This window comes from Neomonachus schauinslandi, chromosome 12 (assembly GCF_002201575.2).
Source record: "Neomonachus schauinslandi chromosome 12, ASM220157v2, whole genome shotgun sequence".
Lineage (NCBI taxonomy): Eukaryota > Metazoa > Chordata > Mammalia > Carnivora > Phocidae > Neomonachus > Neomonachus schauinslandi.
In genome coordinates, this window is record NC_058414.1 from 99,747,893 (window position 1) to 99,761,786 (window position 13,894).

The window sequence follows — 13,894 nt, forward strand, 5'->3', positions numbered from 1 at the left end:
CAGAAGCCGAGTCCGGGGGACCTCGGGCCTGGGACCATAAGGCTGATGCTGGACGCTGGGCCCAAAGCAAGACGGCAGGGCCAGCGGTGACTGGGTGGGGGGCTGAGTTTGCTGGAAGACGCACGGCTGGGGCACGCGGCGGGGCTGGGCAGGAAAGGAGCTCCCGGGTTTCTTTCTTTCCCGGCCGCCAGGGCGAGGCTTCGCTGAGCAGAGTGGGGGTGAGAGCTTGTCACGGGGGTCCTCCTGTGGGTGGAGACTGCTCCTCCTGACTTCTCAGATGTCGTTCTGTGGCTCTGAGACACGAAGCAGGGTGTGCCCGAGGCACTTGGCACCTTTCCTCATGGGGGACGAGGTGGTGGCAGGTCGGGGGGGGGCACAGACACAGCCCAGGGCTGTGTGGAAGGGAGCCCCCCCTTGGGTGCAGGCTGCTGGGGGCTGTCCCTCCCCCGTGCCCGGCTGGGCCCCTCTGTCCTTCGGAAGGGCCGCTCGGAGAGCAGAAGGCAGCTACAGGCCTGGCCGGGCCTCACTGCAGCTGGACGTGGCCGGTGAGACCAGCGTGCTGGCGTCCCCACAGGTCCCCATCCCCCGATGACCCGCCTCGGAAGGGAGTCTGGCACTGGGTGCTGCTTCCTTGTTCTCGCTCCTCTTCCTGACTGGAAACTTGCACGTTCTCGTGGCTGCTTGGGGCTGGGGGACCCCTTTCTACCTGATGGTCTTTTGGTCATTCCCAGAGTGAGGGCCAGCCCTAAATTACCCCGGTCGGCCCCTGCTCTTTCCTTGCTTCCCAGATGGCAGCGTTCCCCACTTGTTCTTTCAAGCGGGGGACACTGGCCCTTTTCCCTGAAGCTGAGGGTGAGAAGGTAGGAGAGCTGCTGGGTGACAAGAAGTCGGATGTCCCGAAGCGAGTGAAGGTACGAGGGCTGGGGGGCTAGACGGGCATGGGGACTGTGTCTCGGGGAAGCACTCTGAGGGCTGCTCCCGAGGGGGGGGAGAAGAGCAGGTCGGAGTCTACTCAGGGGAACTCCAAGGCTCAGCTGGCACCACCCAGCCAGATTCTGCTCTCTGGAAGGAGTCGTGGCCACATTTTATCAGGGACGTTAGCTGGGAACTGCTGAGGAACTTGCCGGCGGTAGAAGCGAGGAAATGGGAGGCCGCCGTCGGGAAGGAGACAGCAGAAGCAGTGGGGAGAGCTCGGGCCCTGGCTAGGCTCGGGGTTAAAGCAGGAAGCTAAAGGGCCGCGGCCGGGCTCTGCTCTGTGGCCCCCACGTTGCCACTCCACCGTGGGACTCCCAGGCCAATGTCAAGACGGCAGGAGTGGGGGCGGGGTGGAGCCCAAGGCGCTGAGTGGCTCCCACTCTCTGGGGCCCTCCGGGTGCTGACCTGAAGTAGGGATGAGTGCCTGGGCCCAGGACGTCTGCCTTCAGTGCGCAGCCCTGGGAATCCACAGAGCCTGGGCTCGAGTCTGGTTCTACCACCGTCCAACGGTGTGACCTCGGGCGGGTTAACCTTCGTAAGCCTCGGTTCCTTCAACTGCAGAGTGGCCCTGCTGCGCCGGGCCGGTTACGTGAGGGGATGCGTGAGCAATGATCTGCAGCTGTGGGGCATGAATGCCTGGCCCCACTGGGTGGGCAGGTGGTGGCATGAGGACAATGGTTATCGTTCCTTTGCTCATCAGATGCCACCTAGTATCTGTGGAACCGTGGACCTGTCTCTATATTCTTAAGGCTTCTTTTTAACTGTTTAACAGGTATTTATCATCAGGCACTGTTGTCAGGATTGAGGACTGTTCTAGGCTTTAAGGGTTCCCCGTGCCCCAGGGGTGGTGAGAGCTTCTGAAACCAGGGCTGAAGCCCTCGGTGACGCGCCACCCAGAGCTTGGGGCAGCCCAGCCGTCTGCGTTCCTTTGGAGTTTGTCAGTTCCTCTCCTGGCCACGCAGGCCTGCTCTTCCCGAATCCCACCTTGGTCCTGTACTTGGCCTTGCTCGCGTTGCCTCCTGAGCTCTTTCCTAAAGGAGCCCTGCGCCTCAGCTCTGGGCTCCACACCCTTCTCTCTCCCCTGCTCCTGCTCCTGCCCCCTGCTGACTGCGTCCCCCTAGAGCTGCATTCGGTCCCCAGTAGATTGGGTGTCACCCAGACGTGGAGATATCCTGTGGGCTTCACTGTCCTGCTTTTCAGAACTTGAACTTTCCCTCTCCTTCCTTTCTTGCGGCACGGGGAGAGACGTACGAGTTGGCGGGTCAGTGCCAGAGAAGAAGTGCGGCCGAAGAGGGACCTGCCCTAACGCGTGTTCTTCTGTTTTGTCCCCATGGCCCTTAGGATTACATGCAGAACATCCACGGCAAGGAGATTGACCTGCTGCGGACCACGGTAAAGGTGCCAGGAAAGCGCCTGCCCCGGGCCACCCCGGCCACAGCCCCAGGCACCAGCCCCCGGGCCAACGGACTGGCCCTGGAGCGGAGTAACACACAGCTGGGTGGGGGCGCAGGTGAGGTGGCTGGTGGCGGTGGGGGTGGGGGGGGTGCTTTTCTCTGCAGGATCGGGGAGCGTGGCTATGGAGGCCCATAGAGGGAGGCGCTGTGGGGCTTCACTCTCCCCCAGCCTGGGTCCTCAGGGCTCCAGACATGCTTGCCACCCAGAGTCCTGCTCAGCCAAGTGCGTTTGCCCAAGTGCTGCCCTCTTGGGAGCTGGTAGAGGGAGCAGCGGGTGATTTGGAGATCAGGATGGGGCCAGACAGCCTGGAGCTGACAGGTGCTAGCAGCAGTCCTGGGGCCGTTTCTCCTCAGCTGGAGCCAACCAAGGCCGGTGATGGTGAGAACAGGGTCTCTAGCGCACGTAGCCAGCGTCTCAACCAGGCGTGCCGGGGGGATGGAGGGGGGCAGCTGGAAGGGGACGGGGCTCCCTGGAGCTCACCCGGCGAACGCCCTTGGGTCTGCAGTGAGAGGTAGGGTCTTTGCTCAGAGAGGACTGAGCTTAGAGAGAAGCCGGACGCCAAGCAGACTCTGCCATGAGTCTGGCGGTGTGGGAAGAAGAGCTAGAGCCTGAGAGAGTCTGAACTTGAGGCGCAGCAGCTTCTCCTTGACCAGTGCTCGCCTTTCCAGATGACACTGAGAGTTCAGGTGAATGATGCTTATGTTTATGTCCCCAGCTCTGTCTGCCTCCCTAGGCCTCTGCGGCCACAGTGTGGCTCCCAAGCCACATTGCTGTCCCTCCCAAGTCCCCGTGCCCCAGATCTGCCTTGGCTTCTGGACCCTCATTCCCAAGACTTCACTCTCCCTGATGTTGTCCTAGATGATTGGATCTCCTTTTCCTTGGACCCAGAAACAGCTGCTTAAGATGCTGTCCTGCCCTCCCAGGGGCTGCCAGTGTGTCCCTGCCCCAGGGGGTGCTCTGCTTATCACAGTCATAGGCTGCTGCAGACATTCAGTGGACAGGGGGCTGGGTACGAAGTCCCTGGAATGGATGGAACAGACCCCAAAGATTTGCCCCCTCAAAATGCTGATGACCCACATTGAGCAGCTCCGGGTCCAGAGAAGGCGGCCAGACGATGGCCTCCTGAGTGTGCTCCTTGTTGGAGGCACGTGAGCACTCGGCACCCCGGCCCTGTGGCCCGTGTGCAGCCCCCGCTGACCAGTCTGGGGGCACGGGGAGGGGCTGCCATCTGCTGATTGAGATGTGCGCCAGATGCAGTAGATCTACTCTAGGTCAGGCCCGTTTTGAGGCTCCGGGAAGTTGAGATTATCCCCATTTGATGGATGAGGAAACAAAGGCTCAGCGAGATTCAGTAACTTGTCTGTAAAGTAGAGCTGGGGTTTGAACCTGAGTGTGCCTGACTTGAAAAGCCACCCCAAGCTCAGAAGCGCCGAATTGTGCAGAGGGAGAGCTCCAGTGGACTAAGGGAAGGAAGGAAGCTAAGGAGCAAGGCACCCAGCCAGCTCGGGGCGGGGGGCGGTGCCGAGAGCCTCCTGTGGGGGTGCACTGGGGGAGGGGTCGAATGGCAAAAAACGGCAGGCCCCGGGCAGCCCTCAGCGCTCTGCGCAGAGAGCTAGGTCAGGGCTGCTGGGAAATCACTGGCGAGCAGGGGCAGGGGGGCCGGGCATCAGCTGGGGGCCCTGAGCTCTCCCGGAGCTGCATGCACAGTGAGCGGCAGCCTCTGATCCGGCGCGGGGTTCCTCGTATCCTACAGAGGAGGAGAAAGTATCAGTACTCTGAAAGGTGGGGGGAGACTTTCCTTGAAGTCAGGTAGCAGGATGGGGCTTTTTCCCCAAAGGGAAACCATGAGACCCTCCGTCCTCACTCCGTCCTCACAGTCCCGGGCCCTCCTCGCCTTCCCCTGCGGGCGGAGGTGCACTCACCACGGACGCTCGCGAGCAGCCCTGGAACACGGACGGGCACTTACCCGAGCCCGTGTCCCCTCCACCGCACGCTGACACCGACCTCATGCACACTCACACATGTCTCCTGCTCACCGGGCGATGTTAACATCTCATTATCTTTGTTACTGTAATTACATTATCCGCTGCTTTATGCAGAATTATCCTCCGAGGACTAATTGATGGCTCCATGTTTAATTCATTAATCATTAGCATCAAATTCGACAATTACAGTGCACACTGATTGTGGGATTGCAGGCGTAATGAGGGGAGAATTAACAAAGAAAAGGGAAAGCACTTTCCCTCCCTCGGGGTTTTGAGTTGGGGGGCTTGGGGAGGAAGTGGGGCCCGTGATGGCTTTGGGTGGGGCTCGGGATGAGACAGGGACGAGATTTGGAACCCAGGAGGGGATGGAAGCAGGACATGGGTCAGGAGAAGGTCTCTGAGAATTTCGGAACTGTGTCTGCCTCTCTGGAAGGTCTCCTGCCAGGGAGCCGAGGGGACCCTGAGGAAGGCTAAGCTGGCAGGGACCCGTGAGGCGGAGCGCAAGGGGGCGGGGTTCTGAAGAGGAAGTGCCAGCGCCTTGCCTCGAGGGGGCTGGAGGTGGGGTAGACCGGAGGGCCGTATGGGCACCACACGTAGAACCCATAAGCACTTACTGTGTGCCTGGTCCTGCCTTGGGTGTTACGACGAATACAAGAGAAACACAAAACTTGCCTTCCACCTTTCGGCATCGTACTGTCCCCAGAGCGTTAGGGATGTTTGGCCTGTTTTTTACCTTCTAGTGGCTTCCGCCCAGAGCTTCCATCCGTAGGCTTCCAGAAACCCCACCCATGTCCTCCCAGGACTGGTTTGAGGCTGAGTTTGCCACCTGCTCTCTCCCACTTCGTCCCCGTCTCTGTCTCCTTACTAACCTCCGGCACCTGGCCCGCTCTCCCGCCTGGCGTTCAGACACCTCGCGTCTGGCCCACCTGTCCTCAGACTCCCCACCACCACTGCCTTCCAGCCTCGGTCCCTGTCCTTACGTGGACGGAGGTGAGAGGGCACTGGAGGCCCTTCGGTTGTCACAGGCTCTGAGGCCCGGCGGCTGTCCCGTGGGCACTCTGCAAGGGACTGGGTGCTCAGGGAGGCAGCAGGACAGCTCGGAGGGCACAGGCAGCCCTGCCTGCCTGCCCGGGCCTTGGCGCTCCTGGAGCCTTTGGTTCCCCTCGGCTCTGCCATTCTTCCCTGATGGGAAACGAAAGATTAATTTTCTCCAGCCCAACAGGATAATTACTAATACTAATTAGACATAATTACTTGAATCTGATACACTCATCTTTCGTCAGAATGGCACCAAAGCTGAGGCAAAGCAAATGGCATATGTGGACTGGAACGTGGGGCGCAGGGGCCTGATCCCGAGGGCAAGGGGGCCGGGGACGATGGCTCGACGAGGAGCACTGCGGTGAGGGGGTGTCGGTTCCACATGTCCCCCTCTTCCGGCTCACAGGAAGGGGACTGAGATGCAAAGGGGGGTGAAGTGTGAGACCAGCTGCCTCCTGAGGTGTTGGGGGGCCCCCCCTCGAGGCCTCTCGGTCTCCAAGAAGCCTGGCCCAGTACCTGGTAAATCCAGTTTTGGTCGGTATTCTGCTAGAATTTCTCAAGTTCTGCCTGTAGCGTTATTTTCAGGAAAGTCTGTGTACCCCTCCCCAGCTTCCCTTCCCAGTCTGACCCTTCCCCCCACCCCCAGGTGCCCCCTACTCGGCCAGCAACTCGGCCTGGGCTGGCCCTCGCCCCGAGGGGCTGCACCAGCGCTCCTGCTCTGTTTCCAGCGCCGACCAGTGGAGTGATGCCCTGCCCCCAGGTACGCAGGACCCTGTTAAGCGACACAGAGGAGGGCAGCCAGCGAGCGTCTGCAGCCAGGGAGGCTGTGCTGGGATGGAGCCCAGGCCCAGGGGAGGGGCCCAGCAGAGCCTGCCAAGGCTTGTCGCAGAGTGCCGCAGGGCCGGTGCGGGGGCCTGAGAGATGGAGTCGGGCCTCCGTCCCTTCTCGGCAGCCAAAGGCCACTTCCTGCCCCTCTACCCCTTTGCTGTCCCCAGGCCCTGCCAGGGGCTGGCTGGTGCCGGAGACCCTCCCTCTGCTGCGTCTCTGCCCACCCACTGCTGTCCCTGGGCAGTGATGGCAGTGGCTCCCGCATCCCCATCAGCCCCCTGCGCAGCCAGCTCATCAGCCTCGCCACGGGGGGGCGGACAGGGAAGCGGCTGGGTAGGGAGGTCGGAGGCTGGGGGCTTTGAACACGTTTTGAAGGCAGCAACTTGCCTGCCACGGAGAGGGGGGTTCCTAGAGATAGGATCTAGGATCCAGAAAGGTAGTTTTCCCACCCGTGCTGCCTCCAGTGGGCTGAGGCCCCATCCTGTCTAGCGGGACAAAAATCCTACCTCCTCTCTCTGCCATCCCACCCTCCTCTTAACTGTCCTTGGCTCGTCTTCATTTTCTTCCCCTTTCGTCCATTTTTGTGCCTTGCTCTCACATCTCACCTTCTCCTTTCCCTTATTTTTTCTCCCTCTTCAGCGCGCACGCGCGTGTACGTACACACACACACGCGCACACACACACACACACTCACTCACTCACTCACTCGCTCTCTGCTCCCTCTTTCTTCCCCCAACTTACTCTCACCCATCTCCTTCGGCCCCAGATCCCCTCAGCCGTTCTGCAGGCTGAAAGGGAAATGGGCACAGCGCTGCCCTCCTCCTCTAGGTTCGGGTGTGCCCTGTCCCCTCCGAAGCCGGGCTCCTCCCACTTCTCCTCCAGCTGGGCACAGTGCCCGGCCTGGCCCAAGGCCCACGAACTCTCTTCCTGGATGTGCCCCCCAAAAAGTCTGCACAGGCCCCCACCCCCCTAGAAGCACTAGGCCCCAGTCTGAGCTCTGACTGTAGGAAGGAGCTGGGTGCTCTCAGCAGGGGCATCTCCTCACCTCCTCACCTCCTCACCTCCCGATCCAGGTCCCAGCCTCCCTGCGGGGAGTGGCTGTGGAGGGCTTGAGAAGGGGAGCTGAGGGCGCTTCCCAGAGTCCCTGTCCTGACGCCCCGTGCTGGCCTCCACAGGCCTCCGAGGGCCCCTCTGTTGAGTCTGGAAGGAGGAAGGCAGGGAGGGAGGGAGCGTGTCTGCCTCTAATGAAGTTTGACATTTAGTGGTGAGCGCCGGGCGGGGTGTGGGAGACGGGAGCTTGATTAGCGCGCTCTAATTGACAGTAATTAGGCAGCTCCCTGATTGTTTCTAATTCTGCTATTAATTGTGAGGAGCGGGGAGTGTGATTGAGGATAAATTTGGTGCGGAGCTGCTGGGGCTTCAGCTCCCTGTGAGTTCCCTGGGCCGCCTTCCGCCCCTCCGGGCTGCCGAAACCCTAGCCAGTGATCCCTCCTCGCCTTTATCCTGCTCTGCCTGAGTTCCCTGCGCTCTCCTCTCTCCACCTGCTCCTCCTTCAAGGCTGGGGAGGCTCTGGGATTGGGACTGGCTGGGCAGACCCCTCCCTGGGCTCCCCCAGGGTAGCCCAGCTGCCGTTCAGGGTGGAGCTCCCCGTGACACTAGGCGACAGGAGGCAGGTCGAGGCAGGTCGTGTGCTCTGCCCCCCACCGTCCCCTCTTCCCACACTTCTCCACCTCTCCCCTCACCAGCCAGTGGCCCAGCTGAGGTGCTCAGTTCCAGCCCCAAGCTGGAGCCTCCCCCATCTCCCCACTCCAACCGGAAGAAGCACCGGCGGAAAAAGAGCACCGGGACCCCCCGACCAGACGGCCCCAGCAGTGCTGCTGAAGGTTAGGGGGACCTACAGGGAAACTGGGGCACAGGAGGTGGGCTGTGGGATTCGGGGATAGTACTCTAAAAGTAACACCATTCTCTCCGTTTTAAGAGTAAGTGCTTTGTGGTGATTAGCCATAACCATACTTCCACAACTTCTTTGGGGAATCTAGACGTAGTATCTTAGAAAAGCTCTTCCTTCTGCCTAATTTAAACCCTTTGTACTAAAATGTGAGCCTTTCTTTTATTCCTTGTGGAAGGTAAAAGACAGCAGGTGGCTACTCCGGGAGCTCTTCCAAGACTTGTGGGCAGGACCTATGTTTTCTGTGTCTCTTGTATCACCCATTGAGCTTAATGAGTGCTGGGCATATAATAGGTGCTTAATACGTGTGTAGGAACTGGCTAAGTCTCTCCTGACTCGTCTTTAGGCTAAGGAATTCCAGGCCCTCAAACATTTTTCCGTAGGGCCTTTCTCATAATCTAGTGTTAATCATAGCACTCCTCTGATTTTCCCCAAAGGGTCTTCAAATTGTTCCTCTTCTCAGTGGTTGGAATCCTTTCGCTCCCAAATAATTTTAACCTATATCGATGCACAGCGTCTCACTTCTGCTCTGATTGCCAGGGGTAGGGATGTGGGCAGGAGGGTGGAGATCACCTCTGTGGGGAAGAGCTACCTTTCCCAGCCTACCTGTGGTATAGTGATGCTTAGATGCATGGCATGGAGTCCACTGTACCAGGGAACTGAGCCCCCCCACAGGATGGCGACTCTGTGGTTCAGGGGCTGTGTTGAAAGCAAGGTGAGGTGGAATGGTGGAGCCTGGGGAAGGAAGGGGCACCAGCATTCTTCCTCTAGGAAGAAGTTCCTGCTAAGGGTGCCCTTAGAGTAGGAGCCCAGCAGGAAGACTTCCAGGGGATGTCACTGAGGTGAGAGGCTGCCCTGGGTAGAGCCTGGGACTCGGGCCTTTGCCTCTGGCTCAGCGTTGCGCCTCCCCCCAGGTCCCCGAGTTCTCTCTGTGCCCCCGTGACACATGCGTGCTGCTTGTTAGGAATCTCACTGGCAGTGAGATGCGGGTGGCTGTCTTCTGTTGGCCTAAGGGGAGCAGAGCTTGGACCAGCTTCACCACATTGCTTGGGGTCACAGTCTGGCCCACAGTGCCTGTCACTGGAGCTGTCCTCGGGTCCCCGTCTGCTCACATCCCAGTTTGTGGGGAAAACCTCTCCTCCTCTCCCCATCCACTCGTCCTTCCTTCCTGCCTGTCTGTGCCAGGGTAGTGGGGGAGGGGCCCGGCTCCCAGGAGCCCCACGCTGACGCCGTCAGGAATATTGGGTTTAATGAGCTGCAAAATGAGGCGGCTGCAGCTGACATGTACGGATGGTGCCCACACCCGCCTTCCCCCACCCTCTCCAGCATTGCCTCCTAGCGCCCCATTGCATCCTTCTCCAGACACTCCGCCTGTTTCTCCAGGAAGCACCCCACTCTGAATTCCAGACCCATTCCTGGCCGTGCCAGGGAGGCGAAAACCTGGCACCCCGCCTCTCTTCACCCAGGCCCCACAGGTGGTTAGGAACGGGGGGGTGAGCGCTCCTCCGCACGACTCCCAGTTGCCCCAGGAGCATGGCCTTTGAGGCCGGGGATGGGGGGCAGAGGACATTGGCCGGGCCAGCCGGCGCACAGAGTTGTGGCAGGGGCGTGTCCCTGGCTGTGCGCACGGCGGGGCGCCCCGCCCTGCCGGTGGGTAAGCACCCCGGTCTCCCACAGAGGCAGAGGAGTCGTTTGAGTTTGTGGTGGTGTCCCTCACTGGGCAGACGTGGCACTTCGAGGCCTCAACGGCAGAGGAGCGGGAACTGTGGGTCCAGAGCGTGCAGGCCCAGATCCTCGCCAGCCTGCAGGGCTGCCGCAGCGCCAAGGACAAGGTTGGCACGGGGGCGCCCCTGGGGTGGGACCCCAGGTGGCCTCAAGACTGACCGGCCACCCCTTGCCTCTTCCATGGCGCAGACTCGACTGGGGAACCAGAACGCAGCTCTGGCCGTGCAGGCCGTCCGCACCGTTCGCGGCAACAGCTTCTGCATCGACTGCGACGCCCCCAGTGAGTGCAGGGGCCAGCGGGGCTGGGGTCGGGTGGCTTCGGGAAAGCTCCGTGAGAGGCTCGCGGTTGGCCCTGAAGAGGACGGGGGATAGGACTTTCCTGGTGGTCTCACTCTGCTTGCCCGTGGACCTCACTCACGATGCTTCCTCTCCTCACCTAGATCCAGACTGGGCCAGCTTGAACCTGGGTGCCCTGATGTGCATCGAGTGCTCAGGGACCCACCGACATCTGGGGGCTCACCTGTCCCGGGTCCGCTCCCTGGACCTCGATGACTGGCCACCTGAGCTGCTGGCTGTCATGACCGCGATGGGCAATGCCCTGGCCAACAGCGTCTGGGAGGGGGCCCTGGATGGCTATGCCAAGCCAGGGCCTGACGCCTGCAGGTGAGTGGTTGGGCGGGGGCGCTGAAGCTGGCCAGAAAGGGAGGGGGCGTCGGTGCTCTGGTATGGGGAAGACAGGGACGGGCCGTAGCGGCGGCCGAGGGGCTACAGCTGCGCTCTAAGGGTTAAAAGTGGCCGTTGCTCTGCTTGGCAGTGGGCCCCTTGGGGTGCCCCTCCCCCTCCCCGCCTGTCACTCAGGCTCCTCACAACAAGAGGCCCTTTCTGAGCCTTATCAGCAGGTCAGGGGCCAGCAGGAGGCGCATGCGCAGGGCCCTATCACTCAGTGGCGTGAAGGCCCTCGCCCCGAGCTCGGAGATGGGGAGAATGGGTGGGAGATAGGATAGTGCATGGGCCCCTGGTGGAGGCCCCCCACCCCCTTTGTTGCAGCAGGGCCAGATAAGCTACCACGGGAGCCCTGCCTGGAATCTTGCTGCCCTCTCAGCCCCCTACGTCCCTGCTGCCCCCGAGGGGCCTCCCTTCAGTGTTCCTTCCTTTCATCTTCTTCCACCCCCCTTGCGTTACCCGCTGTATGCCGTCCATTTCTTAGGCTTGTCTCTTCACTGCTCCGTCCTACACTTTCTCTGTTTCTTCCTATTCCCCTTCGGGGTGTTCGTGTCATTCCCTGACCACCCTCCCTGGGCCCCGCCCGTTGGCTCGGGCCCTTCCTTGGCTCATGCCTTGATGGACCTGTGGTTGCAGAGAGGAGAAGGAGCGCTGGATCCGGGCCAAGTATGAACAGAAGCTCTTCCTGGCCCCGCTGCCGAGCTCGGACGTGCCGCTGGGCCAGCAGCTGCTCCGGGCCGTGGTGGAGGACGACCTGCGGCTGCTGGTGATGCTTCTGGCACATGGGTCCAAGGAGGAGGTGAACGAGACCTACGGGGATGGGGACGGGCGGACGGCTCTCCATCTCTCCAGCGCCATGGCCAATGTCGTCTTCACACAACTGCTCATCTGGGTGAGTTGTGGGGCTCCCTCCTGGCCTTTCCAGTCCCACCCTCGAGGGCTCCTCTGACCTATCCGATCTCCCCCCTGCCCCCTGGCCCTTTGAAAACCACCTCTCCGAGAACCCCTACCCCTACCGTTCTTGCCACATCGTGCCAACTGTGCAAATGTGCTTTCTTCTGCAGTATGGGGTGGATGTGCGGAGCCGGGACGCCCGGGGCCTGACTCCCCTGGCCTATGCTCGTCGGGCCGGCAGCCAGGAGTGCGCAGACATCCTGATCCAGCACGGCTGCCCCGGGGAGGGCTGTGGCTTCGCGCCGACCCCCAGCAGAGAGCCTGCCAATGGCCCCAGTGCCTCTGCTGAGCTGCACCGAAGCCCTAGCCTTCTGTAAGGCCCGCGGAGGGGGCAGAGGGGCCAGAAGGACGCTGTGGCCGGGGGCCCCGCCTCCCTGCAGGCACTGGGGGGAGCCAAGACACAGAGACTGAGAAGCAGGGACGTGCAGAAAGGAAGGAGAAGAAATGAAGAAGAGTCGAACAAGAGAAGAGCTAAATGGGAGAGGCAGAGGGACCGGAGGAGACATCCGGGATTTGAGCTGCAGCAGAGAGGGAGTGGAGCTCTTCTAGCCCTCTGCCCTGTGGTGCCACTGAAAAGGGACAGGACCCTTTGGAGGTACCTGTGAGGAGAGGGGAGCAGGACCTCTCCCTCCTCCAGATTCCTACCTTCTACTGCCAGCCCCCTGCAAGCCTTCATCCTAAAATGGAGCCGGGACGGACAGGGCACAGGTTGGGGGGTGCTGGAGGAAAGAGACGAGGAGGTGATCTGTGAGTCCCATGTAAATTTGTACATTGGAATATTTATGTTTGTGTACATATCTGGTGTGTGTGTATGATGAGCCAGTAAACCAGACTGTGTGTGGCCTTGTTTTCCCTTGTTCTCTCTCTGCCCTTCCAGAAATGCCCTTCAGCTCTACTTCTTTGTTGCTGTCTGTACTCAGACTTTGAGTCGGTCGGCAGCACTGGCAGCGAACCCTGGAGGGGGTTCGGAGCTCTGTGCTTCCTCCTGGAATCTCTGCACTGCCTTCCCCTCCCCCCACACCCCGCCCCTGCCCTCCAGCTGGTGCCCAGTAACCTCGTGCCACACCTGGTCCCAGCCAGAGCTCACCCACAGAGGGACAGAAGTATCACCCCCCCTTCCTAAGACTCTGGGAACTCTCACAGCCAGACATACAGGGAGATACTCAAGGCACAGGACCAGCATTCTGAGGATGCCACAAGGGTAAGTGGTTAGATGTTACTAAGACAGCACTTCTCTGGGGCCTCATGCCTAGGCTTTGCTTTTGAGGAAAGGGGAGGAGGTAGGTCACTGATGGCAGAACAGCCACCTGGATTCCCACCACCATCTTGCCAAGCTGGGGGCAGAATCCTGAGCTCCTGTTTTCCCCTTTGACCGTCCCCGATCCTAGAAAGACCCGAGGGAAACCCCTCTATACCTTTCCTGAAGGATGAGAACTTGCCAAGTTAAGGTCCCTGCTCTCCAAGGAGCCTGTTTTCCCATTCCTACAACCACTTTGCTCATGGCCCTTGTTTTCTGCACCACTTAACGAGCGGGGTGTTGCAGGGCTGGCACTGTCTGGGGGCACCTGCCTGTGTGCAGGTAGATAACCAAGCAAGTGCTATTCAGAGAGGAAACCAGACTATATTTTCTTGGTCCACAGCCCCTCTGCAAGGCCAATAAGAGCCTTAGGCAAAGAGAAGAGTAGAACTGAAACAGGGCCTTGGGTCTATATACTAATGGAGTCCTGGGCTCAGAAATTACTAGCAATAATCCCCTCCGTTATTTTCCCTAAAGAAAACCAGCCGCTTGAGTGGCTGAATACTGCCTGGCATGGTTTAGGAGGTTTCATAGGTAAATCCAGAAGAAAATGGTAAATCAGGACCTTGGTCTCCCCCCTCCACACACACACAGGCAGACAGCGTCTGCTCTAGCCCTAGACCCACAGACATGAATTCCCAACAGCCAAGGGACAGTAGCTCCTGTGATCTCCAACTGCTGCCTGGCTTCTCTCCTGAAAGAATCTAACCCCAAAGGCTCCTTCTGTGGGCAGAGACCGCCTTAATCTATATCAGGAATGGGGCTGGTGTGGACTACATTTTTTTTTAGCCTGATTTTCCAGCCTTGCTGAAATTTAGCCAAATCGAGGAGACCTGCCCTGGATCCGTGCGTCCCAACTAGGGAACTGACACTGTAGTGAATAACCAGTCACGGCCCCAGGTCGCTTTCTGTTTGGTTGCCAAAACCAGCCAGGGGGCAGGGACTGCCACCGAAGGCCTGTCTGCT

At 60.2% G+C, this 13,894-nt stretch overlaps 1 protein-coding gene across 9 annotated transcripts in view; it reads left to right on the plus strand.

The window, feature by feature from the left end:
• The window catches only part of AGAP3 (ArfGAP with GTPase domain, ankyrin repeat and PH domain 3), a 52,625-nt gene extending 40,159 nt beyond the window's left edge, over positions 1-12,466 (plus strand). For 2 of the 9 annotated variants that reach the window (XM_044920261.1, XM_021693030.2), the window contains exons 11-18: positions 2,317-2,485; positions 6,100-6,213; positions 8,027-8,164; positions 9,907-10,061; positions 10,144-10,234; positions 10,395-10,617; positions 11,314-11,569; positions 11,742-12,466. In XM_044920261.1, coding sequence (XP_044776196.1) covers positions 2,317-2,485; positions 6,100-6,213; positions 8,027-8,164; positions 9,907-10,061; positions 10,144-10,234; positions 10,395-10,617; positions 11,314-11,569; positions 11,742-11,948 — 1,353 coding nt within the window. In that variant the 3' untranslated portion in view covers positions 11,949-12,466. Of the gene's footprint in view, positions 1-2,316; positions 2,510-6,099; positions 6,233-7,610; positions 7,647-7,960; positions 8,165-9,906; positions 10,062-10,143; positions 10,235-10,394; positions 10,618-11,313; positions 11,570-11,741 lie in introns of all 9 variants that reach the window. The other 7 variants (XM_044920264.1, XM_044920263.1, XM_044920262.1 and 4 more) reach the window with 7 other exon arrangements.
• The last annotated feature ends 1,428 nt before the right edge of the window (positions 12,467-13,894 follow it).